This window comes from Ambystoma mexicanum, chromosome 2q (genome assembly GCF_040938575.1).
Source record: "Ambystoma mexicanum isolate Mex_15411 chromosome 2q, UKY_AmexF1_1, whole genome shotgun sequence".
NCBI classification, from domain to species: Eukaryota; Metazoa; Chordata; class Amphibia; order Caudata; family Ambystomatidae; genus Ambystoma; species Ambystoma mexicanum.
In genome coordinates this window covers 368172974-368188713 of record NC_090924.1, presented here as the reverse complement: position 1 = coordinate 368188713, position 15740 = coordinate 368172974, and the positions used below count along the sequence as shown (strand labels likewise).

The window sequence follows — 15740 nt, the reverse complement described above, 5'->3', positions numbered from 1 at the left end:
TACTAATCGGAGAAATGTTCTAGAAACGTCATCCACATTTTCATGACAAGTTCCAATTCTGTGCTCTGGCGTGAAGTTTAGCCATGTAGGTAAAGGCACCTTTAAGGCCTATGATCATTTTTTATTGTGAAGGTGGACCCAGTCAGGTTGGTTATAAAGCACTTTACAGCCCAAACTATAACATAGCAATTTTTTTCAAAAGTGGGCATATCTGTTCTTTAAATCTGAGCTGGCGATTGATGAAGACTATGAGGTGTTTTCTACCTTTTTCATTCATTTTAGATATGGCTGCACCATGGCATTACACAGATCATCCTTTAGTCGTTGGAACACATTTTGACACTTTCTGTCCAAGTGACCTCTTCTGCCTAAATGGCATTTTTGGGATGTTTGTTAGAGGTAAGTGCCATCAAGTATGCTGCTATAGTACCATAGTTAGCCAGAAATTCCGCTGTAGTACCCATTTAGGCCAACAAAAGTCTTCAGCATGGTTCTTGTGGTGGGTGGGTTTTCCAGTTTCATTAAAGAACCACCTGAATATCCCAATGGTGAGACTGAAACATTCTCTCAACAACCTCCTGTCCAAGGTAGACAATGGAGCTCTGACCTATCTTTTTGCATGGCCTACAGTGCTCCTTAGTGGTTACAAAGATGTTCTTACTAGGATGAGCTGAGCCAACAATGTCATCCAGATAGGCAACACCAATGTTCTCCCCCGCAGGGATATAATCTAGTTCACTACCCTCTGAAGTGGAAATTCCACTCTTGGAGCCAAAAGGCAATACCCTGAATTGATATGCTTTGTCTTGGGCAGACAATGCTGTTCTCTCCCTGGTGTGATCAGGTAAGACAATTTGTTAGCATTGGTCAAAGCAAAGGCTCTAAAAACATTGCAGCAATGAGCTTGTCCACCAGCTCATCAGGTCATCGAAGGGGGTGGGCATCCGTCTTGGCGACATCATTAAGACCTCTGTAGTCCATACAGAAACATAACTCTGTAGTTAATCATGTAGGAACAACAATGCCGCACCAGTGACCTTAGGAAGGATTGAGCACCACCAGGTCCATCATCTCAGTGGCCTCAGCGTAGCTGTAGTCCTGTACATTGTCTGACATCTGGTAACTCTTACTCTTGACAGGATTACTATCTCAAGTGTCTATATCATTTTTCAGAATCAAATTCTCTCAGACCCCAAAACACAGGAAAGGGGCTTATGAATAATTTTTTTTAATCACATTTTGTTTTGTTTTAAAAAAAAACGTTTACAAAAAAGAACAGGAACACATCCCTATTTGAAAGGACTTGTCGTACAAACAGGATTTACCATATCAGATAAGAGCCGCATAAATGGTGTGCACCCTGCTTGACCTGAAGAGGGAGGGAATTCCCATGGTGGTTTCCTATGTTACACCCATAATCTATAAAAGCACTCACCTCTGTTTGTCTAAAAGCAAATGTAATTTTGATGACCTCCAATGAAGTGATCACTAAATGCTTAACAATTGCAATTGTCTCGGCATCACAGTATAAGTCTTTAGCAGCAGAACTACTCAACAGCATTGTTCAAAACTGCTGTGTGGGGGAGCTACTTGGCTTGTGATAAACCCTAGTTAGCTTTACACCAACCGCTACAAGGAGCTACTTTTTGTGCCCCAAGTCAGCTAGTGCCACACAAATATGAAATATGACTTTTGTGCATTCACTCTAGGCATCTGGAAATCTGTATAAAGGGTGCATTAGGAAACCACTTGAAATTTATACACTCAAGGGGTGCCTGATTTCAGTCCCTGGAATGCGCCGGAAATACGAGAAACGAGAGGAGCTCGAGCACGGAGAAAGACATTTCAGAAAAGAATAAGATTTCTCAAAGAGAAGGATCTTAATTAACACGTTGAAAAGAAGGAGTGAACACTTAAAATCTAGAGTACAACAGAGAGATGAAGGAATCTGAACCATCTGATTTCCCGAAGTGCCATTAGCAGATGGAAATACTTCCCCCGAAGGCATCTAAATTGGAGCTGTTTCAGCCAAATTTATAGAAGAGGATTTTTCGAGAGATGGAACTCACCCTACTGGTTTGAATGGGAATAAGAATACTCCCCATATTCTGTCCTGACGAAGGTTGCGAGAATAAAGGGGTGGCGATTGGTGACACCCTAAAAGACAACCGAAACACGTGTAGACAAATGTCCGTGTGACCAGGAGCATACAGACTGAACCATCAGATTATTTGGTGGAGGATCACTTTTTTCACTATGGAAATGAGAATTTGAGGCTAATTATTAATAGGCCAAAGAATATGTGTTATTGATTTGGAGAAATGAAATTGGAGTGAATGGTAGGAGTGAATTAGTTTGAGTTGAATTTGAAGGCATTTGTTTGTTTGAAATGTTTTTAATTAAACAAAGTTTTATATATATTTTGTAATATAAGAATTAAAAAAAATTCTGAACCTAAGATTTAGCATTTATTGGTATTTTTAAAAAAGATAAATGTGTTGAGTTGGCTATTCCCTGTCCTGCTGGTCCATTTTCTTGATTATAGGAAACCACTTGAAGACACATGAAGCTTTATGGCTTCTATATACTGGACACAAACTGATAGTTTGCATCTCATGTTGAAGTTAGATTTGTGGCACACTATGGCCCTCATTACAAGTGAGCTGGTGCGGAAATAAGGTGCTGGAAACAACGTTACTGGCACCTTTTCTGGACCGGCTCACTCAAAGTTTACCTGCCTTCAGGCCCCTAACGGCAGATAAATCACTGAAGCATCAGCACCATTCACAACTGTGCCGGTGTTTCAGTGTTCCCACTCCCACAGAGTCATATGGGACCCCACGGGAATAGGAACTTTCTGCTAGTCGGCCACCCGTATAATGGGTGGCGGAAAGGGTAAGCCGAGGTTGCCGGTAGGCCGCCTGTATAACCGGCGGGCTACCAGCAACATCGTAATGAGGGCTTATGTATTGGCCCCTGATTCTGCAGCGGAAAGAGTGAACGAGGTGGCATCACAGAAAAAGAGGTGTAGGACAGATAAAAATGATGAGGCAGTAAAGCTACAGCACCTCAGATTGATGCCGTAACAGAAATGGATGTAGTTTCACAGTTATGGATGTTGAGCGAAGGTATGCAGTGGCAAAGGGTTTAGCATGAAATGACAGAATTTAAAAATCGAAAGTAGGAATGACTGCATTTTCTTTCTTATAATAATGCAGTGGAGCCCCCACACCTTGCAACCCCCCTTCCTTTAACTAATACCCGTGCCCCAACCATCACCTATATTTTAATAAAAATGACCCAGAAATTGGAAAAAAATAGGTAATGAATTTGGTCATTTCTTCCTCTTTTTTTATTCGATCATTTATACCCATACCGTGGTAAATATATGTAATGACTCAATGGGAGGTAGCAGCAAGACAGAAGAATTGATAGGATAGAAATGTGAAAAGGAAGTAAAAAGGAAAGCAATGAACAGTGGAATTAAAAGTGAAAGAAATGTCAAGCAACATGTCAGGATGTTGAGAGGAATCAACAGAAATAGTTAGCAATAGAGCCAAAGACAGAGCAACTTATCAAGAGAAAGAGTGGTGTGGCAGGTCAGAAGAAGGAGTCGGACACGTTGAGGACATTCTAAATTATCTTTAATGAAATTATAGAAATAAGGTCTATCTTTCCCTTTTACTAGAGGGAATTCTCTGCCTATCTAAAAGAACTAAATAAAGGTGCTCATCACTTGTCAGGAAAGCCAAAGTAAAAATGTCCTCTGTCCAAACTAACTCTACCTGACCTGACCACTATATATAACTAAATTAAATAGGAAAAGAGAATGTCTTTCTTCCCCTGGTCTTTGCTTCTCTTCTGATAGTCTCCTTATATACAAGTCTCTCCTTGCTACAGATATTTCTTAACACAATCTTCTTGGATGCTCTCTTTGATCTACTCTTGTAGCTCTTCCAAAATACTTTTTGTAGGTTTTGTACTTTCTTTGGTATTATACTTAGAATATCCTTCCTTCACAGGGCTCAAAATTCTGATTTGATGAGCAGGAGCTAAAACCATCTCCTGGGTGTCAGGCATCACACAGTAGGTAGGAGCAATCACCGGAGAACCAGGAGTGAACACTCTGCACACTGCAAATCTAACTTTAACATAAGTTACACACTTTAACGTTTTGCTGATTATGTATGATCCATTTCATTTAAATGCATAGTAGATCTATCACAATTCTTCTTTATTTACATTCTAAAACACTCAAAGTTAATATCATATTTATGTTTGTAAGGCAACAGTTGGCCTGGGAGCCGAAAGTAGCTCCTGGTAACTGTTAGTTTTAAATTAACCAGGCTCTCCTAGTTTAGAAGCAGTGGCTAAATAGTACCCAGCAATTTAGAACCCTGCTTTCAAATAGGTTCTCACACTTTTGTCTAAAGTTGCAAACTCTTCCCAGTCTTTTAATTCAGGTCTTCCAAATGTGGGTTTATCTTGATCTCTTTTTAGGTCTCCCTGGTCATGGATTCTCTTTCTTAGGTGAGCTGTTCTTTTATATTGTTCACTTGACAATCTTTTTTCCTGTCTCTCATTACGTGACTCTATGTTGGGCTTTCTCCAGTCTTCCACTTTGAAGGCAAAGAGTATCTTCCCTTCCTCCCAGGCCAGGGGCTTGTTTCCAGTCTCAGTTAATTCCCCAGCCGGGATGGTTAGATCCCTCTTTTATAGGTTTTTCACATCTCCTGTTCGCTAGTGTTTCTAGTTGGATCTCGCATTCAGGACTGGGACGAGTTTCCATCTTCATATAATACTGGTCTTGCTCGGCTGGGTTATTTGTTAGTTGCTTTTTCAGGTTTTTACAACTCCAATTATACAGTCTTCAGTTTAATGTTTCTCCATACATATAATGATGCCCGGTGGACTCCCGCCTTCTCCCGATCCGCCCGGATACCTCTATCTTTACAAGAAAGGTTGCAGAGCTCGGCTCTCACTCAGGGAATGCTCTTCGGTATCTGCCTTCTCGCTCTTCACTCTTGCCAGCGTCCGGTTCTCAGCTTCTCATTGGGTTATGGCCGTACATGGGCGCTGGCAATAGAAAGCTGTTCACGCTTTCAGCAATGGTGATCTCTGCATCTGTGTCCTGCCCACAACGCTTGCATATGTGGTCACGGCACCACCGGGTACATGATTCCTCTCTTCCTATTCACAATTATTTCTTCACTGTTGCATACGCCGGTGTCCTGCACGGGCATTCTCGGTTCTCTCGAAAGTCGCAGGCTCCACAACTTCTCTCGGCGCCGCCTATACCAGGTGTGGTGATGTCAGTGGGCTTCCCCACGTGTACAACACTCTCCTCCTCTCCTTCTCCGAGTTGCCCTTCTTAAATGCATATCTCTCCTTAAAGAGACATCTCAATTTTCATATCGGTTTCTTGTAGCATTGCCTTTAGCCAAATGTAGAGATGCCACATTGCTCCTTATAGCAGATGGTCCCATATGCGCGACTGTGGTAGGTGGTCTAGGGAGTTCCTCAAAGAAACAAGAGTCCTTGTCCATAAAGGGGGGGGGAGTCTCTCTAAGTGAGGTCCCACTTGCCTTGAGACCTAGGAAGGGTCTTGCAGAGCGGGCTCACCCCTCTAGCCTCAAAGGGGGAGGCTCCCCTTGGGGAGAAGGGAGGAATAACCATGATTTGTCACAGTGGTTTGTGGCATTTACATTTGTGTTAACATGCCACCGTTTAGAAAAAGAAACACATTTCACCATCTTTCAGCACTCCAGGGTGACTACGCTGATGAGTGCATCTCCCACTGTTAAATAGCTAAAGAAAAGTATGATTTTTTCAATCTTTGCATTCCTTTTCAATTTTCTTATACGCTAATTTTTTAAGTCACCCATTAATTTCATGCTGTCCTGAGAACTCATTTATGAAACTTTAATAGCTCCTGGGTCGCAATGTGAAACGTCCGGTCAGGGAGACATTTTTGACACCCTAAAGCTACTCCTAGCTCCTGCTTAATGAATTCCAATTTTGAAGAAGTGGTCTTTAGAAATAAATACAAAAAAGAAAGCTATATGCAGGAACCCCTCTGAGAGTGGGAAAAAATGCCTATCAAAATGTATACAAGGAGGTTCCTATTAAGAAATGTGATTATAAATTACCCCATACATTTTATCACTATCATGTCTATTGTAGGATTTAAAATTGGAGTCATGAAGACAATATGTAGTTCAGAAAAAAGATTCTGAGTTAGGAAGCTACAAGCACTTTGAGTGTTGTGTTCTTCTGACACTTTTACCACAGGTAGTTTTGAATATGTTCCTGATCTGATAGTACTGTTAGAATATGGGAAAATATTAGGAAAAGAGGGTACATATGACCTCCGCCCCCATATCAGGAAAAGGCATAGTGATCTTTGAGATTTCTGTGTATTATTATATGTGAATAATGTGTAGATTTGAAAACAATGATGTGTTGGAACAAGACTCACTGCTCTCACACAGCTAACTCCGCGGTATGGGGATCACAGCATTCCCACCTCGTGGGAAATCAATGATAAATACACAGAAGGATGCTGATAAAGTGTGTATCTAAAGTCTTATCATCAGAAAGACCTGGAGTAGGTCCAAAGCATATACTGGACCTATAACTAGACACAGTTTTAAGCATATAAAAAATATATTTAATTTGTTGTACAAATTCTCACACACGTATAATAATACCATAACACACTAAAAATAATGGATAAAACCATAAACTAATACAAAAAGTAGCATGCATACAAAAATCATACAATATAAATCCACAGTATAACAATACACTGGATTACGACAACGTGGATGTATTAATCACTCACACTCACGCTGTACAAAGAGTACAACTCATATAATTTTGGGCCTGATCACGACTTTGGCGGTAACGCCGGCGGTATTAACGCCGGCAGTATTAGCCCTACCGCAGAACTCCCCGGCGCTAATAGCGCTGGATCACAAGTTCGGCTGTTATGTAATTCCTCATTCCCCATTGAGCCCTAGGCTCAATGGGGAAAATTCACACTCTTTCCCGCCGGCGTTAATAGCACGAATTTTCGGCGGATTTCCCCCAGCCAAGAGCTGGGGCGAAATCTGCCGGAGTCCTGATTTGGCGGACCCTTAAATCCGGCAGTAATAGCGCGACCGCCGGATTTAAGGGTTACCGCCAAAGTCATGATGAGGCTCAAGGCTAAATTCTGCTGGACATTCCTAGGGGGCACACATTTTCCAATTGTGTGTGTCGTGTAATGGCTGGTAATACATTTCAACCATCTACTGCCCTGGTATTCCTGTCTCTTATAGGATAAAGATACACTTTTATTACACTGATAAGGTCTTTTTAGCTCAATGTCAAAATGACCCTTCTCATCGGTTTCTAGATATAAAACTGCAACCATTTGTGTTGCTATCACTGGCTTCCTCATTTTGAATTCTCCAGGGATTCTTCCTCTTGCTATCCTAAAAGACAAAACAACCTTAGTAGTGGCAGATTCATTAGTTTCCTGATAAACACTATCTCTAAAGCCTACACTCTAATCTTACCTCTCCTGGAGTGCAGGATCGACCTCTCTCTGGTTGTATTGCAACCCTTTATTTGCCTGGATGGAAGATTATTTTCCTTGGAAACACAAAAGGAGGGACCCACTAGACCCAAATGGTCCTCCTAAAGCTGCGGTTATTAAAGCGCCATTTAGTATCAGACTTACTTGGATATTAGTAGCAAGCTGCTGATCTTCCATTACCATCGTCTGGTTTTAAGGGAATTATTCATTCCTTACAAATTCCATTTCCATCAAGGATTGCCAGTTCTTAATAGATTGAATAGCTCCCAAAGGACAATCTCTCTGTAATACGATACGAATGTCACAAGGCCTAGTAGGACCGTTTTTAATTTTGTTGTTTTCTCCTGTCTGTCCCCCGCCCCCTTTGTCGTGTGGTACCTGGAAACACTTTCTGCTGTATACGTGCCATATAAATGTTCTATTAATAAATAAATAAAAACTATAATTAGCCCAAAAGCACTCTTATTAGGTGACTAGGCTTTAATGTTGCACACAAAAACATAATGTTGCACAAAAAAGCCTAATTAGCCCCCACACTTACCTGACAGGACTTCTCTGTAGTGAAAACACCTGCTGTGTAGCTCTCGGATCTTGCAATCTTTCAAAATGGCACCTCTTAAAATACATGTCATGACATCATCGTGTAAATGCTTCAACATACTCAGAATAACAAAGACATTCTTCACATAATGGTGGCAAAACCATCAGGCCCCCTTCAGATAAGAGAAGTGCAATTAATATCCAAAACATACCTCAAAAAGACCTTTCACAGACTCAGACCAATAATTGTGGTACAGGATCAATAACAGAGCTTGAGACTATGCAAAGTTTATGTTTTTCAGGCCTGAAGGATTATGAGCAGATAAGATGGTACTGGTGGTCCTTATTTTGGGACCCAGTCATAATACTGCACACCAACATTGCTCGCTGGTGGGAGCAATGTTATTTTCTCTTCTTCCCTGACCTGACCAGCATTTTCACTAAACATGTATGAATGGTGTTAGACTAGTACATAAATCCAGTGCTCGAATATGTGGGAAGAGCTTTTTGGGGTTCATGGAACAAGGGAAATGACATCACTCCCGCCAGCAATGTTTTGGTATGCAGTTTTATCACATAGAACCCTTGTGTCACTTCTAAATGTATTTACCCCTCTAGCGGACACAAGTCTCTGGACTTTGGTAAATATCCTGAACTTGCAACACAATAACCGGGAGTAGGTACATGTGGATTTCATTACATTACCACTTCACAGTCAGCCCTTTCCACACTTGCCTGGATGTACAGATAAGAGATATCTTGCTGCGTGACATTGGTGAACATTACCACATCTTAAACTGAAGCCATTTGTAAAGGGATAATGTCAGGCTTACTGCATAGGCCTGGTGATTTAGAGGATTCCAGGTGGACTGTGCGATTTAAATGGGGAGTTGGTTGGTGGAGCCAGATTTGGTTAAATTCCTCTATGATGGATCATGTGAATAAATAATTGTAGTATCACACCTGCTTGAAGTGCTGTCTGTCTGTCGAGTAGTCTCACAGTTCCAGTTCCATTAATAAATTCTTCCTTTTCTCACCCCTTGCCTCTCTCAGTTTCTCGGTGCATGGTCTGCGGACAGTGTGAAGGAAAGAATCACTGAGATCTTCTACAGCTGGACCATCTGGTTTCCTGATGAATCAAAAATCCAGAATGCTTATAAAATGTTAAAGAAAAATGGTCAGTCAATCATAATTTCATCATGGTTACAAAGAAAGAATAACGGATGGGTATTATGCTAAGTGTGCCTGTATAGTGTGCCACTGCAGCGCTCAACCCCACATGTACAGGGACAGTAATGGACCGCCAGCTCAAGCCTAAGTTAGAACCTTTCAAAATGTTGGCTGTTTCATTTCCTATATGCCCCCAAACATGGGGATGATGACTATTCACACCTCGGTGCTCCCTACGGGATGTGAATACTGGTATTCTTTATAGCGAAAAGACTGCTATGGAAAACAGAAAAGGGAGTCCCTTTTCTACTTCCATGGTGATGGCAAGGGAGCACTGATGGAGGCTGGAGCAAACGGCAGTGAAGATAAGTTAGATGGGATGTGGTTGCGTCCTACGGGACTGGCGGGGGGGAGAGTGCAAGCCAACGGGAAGGGCCTTAAGGGTGACTGGGTAACAAAATGGTGGGCCTGATGGAGAGGCAGTTGAGGCCAGAAGGGAATGCGTTGTTCATGGCCTCCTGGCCTCCTAATTGGTTGACGTCTCTTACCCGGGTGCAAATTAGAAAATCACTCATCTTCCCAGGAGCCAGGGATATTTCTAAGTAGTGAGGATGATAACAATAGTGTTTGAGGGGAAGCTGAGCACTTTAGTAGTACACTGTTTTGAAGACTTCCTGCAAACTTCCATGATCACTTTTAGCCACGTACATTGGAAAATTATCAAATATAGATCTGTGTGGTTTTACAGAAATAAATTGCTTTCGTAAGCCTTTATTTCTACTGAAAATATATCTTGATGAAAGTGCAACACCCATTTTCTTGTGCTCCCTCATTGTTATAGGTTCTTACTACACGGCATGGGGCAGGAAAGCCTCACCAACCTCTTGGTCTCTTCCTGCCCAATGTCTAGAGTGCACACAGTAATGCACTTGACGAATCGAGCGCGCCAACTCAATAGTCTTCTCTCCTTCAGGGTCCATTGAGAGCCCCACAAGTGTTATAGTGGAGGCGGAATGAAGCACACTCTTAGTGCATCCCACCCCATAATGGCACCTGATGTATTTATTTATTTATTTGTTCATTTATTTATTACATTTGTTACATACCCAGACCCTGAGGTATCACAGCGTAGTTACAGACATCTTAGCATAAATCATAGTTACTTACATATTATCGGTTAGATAGAGTTACAACATGAATATTAAGGCATAGATTGTTAATATACATAGGATGACACAATAAAGCAATCATAATGATTTACAGTGTTCAGTTCTAGAGGTTAGAGAGGGCTAGGGTGGCTGACTTATGTTAGCTAGAATTGGTTAAATAGCCAGATTTTTTTGAATTTCTGGAAGGATTCTCCCTTTTTGATATTCAGTGGATATCCAGTGTTTGGGGGCAAGGACTTGGAAACTACTACCTCCTGCTCTAGGACATTTGTACCTGGGGGTCTCAAGGAGCGAGTTGTTATTAGATTTTAGGGTCCCACTGGAAAAAACCTTCTTAATGACGTTGTTCATATAAGTAGGGGCTTTATTAGCGAGGCATTTGTAGGTGACACATAGTATTTTGAAAATTATTCTAGCCTTGATGGGAAGCCAGTGAGTCTCCCTCCTGATGTTGGGGAGGTGGTCAGATTTTTGTATTCCTAGTGCTGCTCGTAGTTCTTTATTCTGCATTAGTTGTAATTAATTCAAGTTGGTGTTGGATGTTCCTAGTAACAGAGTATTACAATAGTCTAATTTTGATAAAAATTAGCGCTCTGGCCAAGGTAATGCAGTTTTCGGGGTGTAAGGAGCTGTCGGCTTAAAGCGATTAATTTGGATGTGTATGATGTGGAGGACGAGAGTGCGGAGATATGTTTACCCATGGTGAGGTTGGCATCTAGATAAACTCCTAAAGTTTTGACTTGATTAAGTACAGGAATCAATGTACCATCAATTTTGATTGCCGAGTAATCTGAGTGAAGGGTGCCTATTTTGTATTCGGACCCCACAATGAGAATCTCTGTCTTCTCATCGTTAAGGCAGAGGCTATTCAAAGCCATCCAGTTTTGGATAACGGCATAGATTTTATTAATGGTGAATGTGTCCTGGTCGTAGTTCCCAGAAATAGGAATGAGGATCTGGGTGTCATCTGCAGAATTGGTATAGTTGACACCCATATCACCTAATGTCGTGAAGAGGAACTTTGTGTATGCATTATATAGGGTTGGTGAAAGGCATCTTTGCCAATGGAGATTCTGGACGTACGCTCGGCTAGATAGGATTTTACCCAAAGAGTAGCATTTTTAGAAAAACTGAAATCTTTGGCTAACGTGGTACATAGTTTATCGTGATCTACAAGATCAAAAGCTGCAGATAAATCTAAAAGCAATAGTATACATAGTTTCCCTGAGTCAGATCAATGAGGGCCGTTTCCGTAATATAGTTCAGCCTAAAACCAGATTGTCGCGCTCCCAGGAGCTGATGTTGTTCAATGTGTGTTTGTATTTGTGTGTAGGCTATTTTATCTATGATTTTAAGTAAAAATGGGACTGTAGTTATTGGTCGGTAGTTGGGGAGCTCAGCCGGGTCAAGGGTGTTTTATTTTTAGAAGCAGGGTGACCCAAGCTTCTATGATGCTAGCTGGGACTAAGTTGGCGCTGAATGATGCATTGACAAAGTTGGTGATGATGGGGGTGAGAGTAGATGCACAGGATTTAACTAGGTGAGCTGGAAAGTTGTCCCCTTTACAGCTCAAGGCTTTCAACTTGGAAGTTTTTTATCAGGACGTCACGTTTTGGTTGTGAGAGGTGCTAAAGAGTCTATCGTAGTGGTAAGACATTTGTGATGGGTATCTGCCAGAAGGCATGGGTTGTCGCTCGTGACCGCTTTGGTTGTAAGGGCTTTACTTAAGATAGGATTTAGGTTCTCAGCAGTAAGCTTACGACTGTTTCTCGTTTCGTATGTGTTCATTATCTTGGTCTTAGGGGTGCATATTACAGGTGAGGATAAAATTCACACTGTAATGGTCTGTCCATACTAGTGGTGTGATTGACTCAATGGCTTTGGTAGCATTAAGTGCAAGTATCCAGCCCAGTGTCCTGCCCTTGCAATGAGTAGGGCATTCACAAGTTGTATGAAATGCATATCTCAGAGGGCATTGTGAAGGGCTTCAGCTTTATGGTCTAGGGGATCATTAAAGCCTAGAGTGAGGTCGCCAAGAATAATACATTTATTTTTGGGTTTAATAAAAGGAGCTAATAGTAGAGGTATGTCTACCTCTGGCTGGGAGTTAGAATTGGGCGATCTGTAAATCACTACGAAGTTGATTGTTGTTTTATGATTGGTAGCGAGTTTGGCTAGTAAGATTTCATAGACTTCTGGGTTTTCGATAGGACAAGATCTGAGTTGTAGGTTGGTTTTAGCTCCCCCTCCATTAGTTTTGGATCTGTCAGTCCTGAGGATGGTGTAGTCTGGTGGTATGGCAATAGCGGATGTAGTGTAACAGCAGACCGGGGCCTCTGCAGTAGTGGCCTAAGCCCCTAGATTTTCTAGATGCTGGTACATACTCCAGCTTCCCCCACCACACGGGGATCATGAACTGTTTCAGAGCTGCGATACACAAAGCCTCCAACTTTACCTAATGGCTCCCCCTCCCCAGGCAGACATGCCAAGCCTCAGGGCAAGAGTCAGTAAAAAACACAGCACAATAAACCACGCCACTGAGGTCTGGGGTGAAGACATTTTGGGCCCATTATGAGTTTGGCGGTGTGGGAAAAAGTGGAGGTAATACCATTTACCTCAATTGTTCCTGCACCGCCAAACTACATGCTTGCCAGTATCACTTCTGCCGTTATTACTGGATGGTAATACTGGCGATTTGTGGCGGTAAAGGGGATGAGTTACCTCCGGCTACAACTGGAGGTTAGTCCTCCACTTTAGCTGAAGAAATTGCAGGTATTACCATCCGGGAATACCAGCGGAGGTAACACTGGAAATAATTCCCAATGGAGTCTTAAGGACTCCATTTAATGGGGATTAATACTGCAAACCGCCACTTATAATCAGGTGGTATTGATACCTCCAGTGGTTATACCGCCTGACCAAGTGACAGTATTGGTAATTCCGTTTTCCGGTATAAAGAGCCTCTTTGCTCTTTATTCATCTTTTACCTTCACCTGGAGGATCATGTGATTCTTCATTCTAATTCATAGTCTCTTTTGTACTAGCATTGGCTATTGATTCTATAGCGCTTTACACCAAAGAGCTTTATAAACTGAATTAATTGATACATGGTAATGATATGAAGACCGGGATAATCAAAACAAGACCAGAAGAAGAAGAAGAAACAGAGGAAAAAGATTACCAAAACAGAAATTAAATGTTTTGATGGTCCATGAAAACAGTACACAATGAAAAGTCAGACAATGGTTTGGAAATTGCAAGACCAAGTCAAACCTCACAACAGCATAAATATAAAAACGTGCATGGGAGGCAAACCTTGGTTTGTCTACATTTCTATTCCTCACATGCAGGAAGCCTTGCCTCAGCATTTCATTGGGTTATTATTTCCATGCATGCTTTCCAAAGGGTGTGGCGTCTGCCTCTACCGCTAGTATACTGTTTGAGGGTTGCAAATACGTTTTCTTGGATGCCGCTTCACCCACACTAGTTCAGAAAAAACACATTGAGACCTGGTACTCAGTCCTATTTGGGAGTCTTTTGTTCCATCCTTTGAAAATCAGCATATTGGGTTAACTTGCGCCCTAGTCAAGCTCTAACTTCCAAGCTGGTGAAGGCAGTCTCTATCCCAGGCCGTATCAGTCTCTGAGCCGCCAGGTCCTTGAATTCTGTTTTTACCTAAAGAGGCTGAAACCCAGATTGCTGATACCCACACCAGATCATGGAGGGATGACTCACTCTCCAACGTTGGCAGCCATGCTTAGTTATTGTGATAGTCACTTGTGGTCCTCACTATTTAAATAATGTTCAATTGTGTTTGCTTGTTGTTGTTTTTTCTGTTTACAAAATGTGACTTGGCTATTGTCTGCATGCAGGTATTTTAACCTGCATTGACATGTACTGCATCAGTCCAACGTTATGGACGTTTCCCTTTATCAAGACCCACCTAAGTACACATTCTAAAAGGAAAAAAAAAATACACATTGTGATGAATCCAGTGAAGTCATCACGGATTCCCCGGAGGTAGCCACCTCCCATGTGGCCAGGGAACAGCAGCCGCTATCTGATCCTAACCCTGGGGGAGGCTTTATGAGGGAGGATTACATTGGAGGAGATAGCTCCTTGGGAGATTTTGCTACTTCACTGGATTAGACACAGTATTCCCCCTTTCCCAAGAGGAAGGCCCTCTGGTGCCCAAAGCATTAATGGCCTATTTACAGGTATTGGTTTCCACTTGTAGAGGCAATGATGAAACCTCTTCTCATGTATCCTTAAGTCAAAACTCCATCATTGACCTAGATACACAAAACTCCAACAGAACCCTTTTTGCTTCTAATACACCTTTGTATGAAGATGTCCGCTCATGTAAAACTACCGAGGAAAACATTTTAAATGATATATATCCAATGACATCTCTGGACTCGCTACTCCCATAATCCCTGAAGTACTGAGATGAGGCGGATGAAGGAGTTGGTACAAAGTAACAGGAGCTTGAAGCTCAATGTGCAGACTAGTTGTTCTATAGAAATACCTGTGCATGGGACATTTAAAGCTGGCAACCGCACTAGAGATGGGGGCAGAGCAGGAGAAGACATTGGCTCCAGAGAGAAGGCGGGAGACACATACTGGTGTGGCGGAGCAGAGGCATCTGCATAAGCAGAAGGAGGAACAGGAAGTCAGAGCAGGAAGTGCCGTGGAGACGCCGTGAACCACGAGAGAGTTCTTGGGCACTCGGCAGCTCGACAAAGTAGCATTCTCCAGACCGGGACCTGTGAGGAACCAGGCGTGTGAGCGTGGAGTTGCGAGGGAAGCCGGAAGGATGTCTGCAGAATCCAGAGTGCACAGTGAGCCGCAGGGCCCTGTTGCAGAAACGCAAGAGATGCTGGAGAGAAGATGCAGTGAATCGACCCAAACCAAATGGGGACCCCAGGTGCGTTCTGGCACTGCGCCAACAAGAGTTTCAACATTTTGATAGTACGCATACCGAAAATACAAGAATTTTATTTAAATGCAGAAAAAGCAAATAGCAGAATCAAAACTCAATGCAAAGTTTGAATACAGAAAAGGCAAAGTGCAGAATCAAATCTCAATAAGAAGTTTGTTTGAATGCAGACAAGGCAAAGTACAGAGTCAATCTCCAAAGAAATACAAGTGCATGAGGTGCAAGTGTGGGCAAAGTTTGAACAAATATTACCGCAGACAGATATATCAAACACAACATGGTATATACAGTTTTGGTGATACAGAGGAACTATGAACTGCATATGAAGTCCTGGCAGGGG

At 42.1% G+C, this 15740-nt stretch overlaps 1 protein-coding gene across 1 annotated transcript in view; it reads left to right on the top strand.

Moving 5' to 3' along the window:
- GGA2 (golgi associated, gamma adaptin ear containing, ARF binding protein 2) overlaps positions 1–15740 on the top strand; it is a 336280-nt gene that overhangs the window by 18768 nt on the left and 301772 nt on the right. Inside the window, exon 5 of the mRNA XM_069647399.1 lies at positions 9176–9299. Within this exon, the coding sequence (XP_069503500.1) occupies positions 9176–9299 (124 nt within the window). The remainder of the gene's footprint in view (positions 1–9175; positions 9300–15740) is intronic.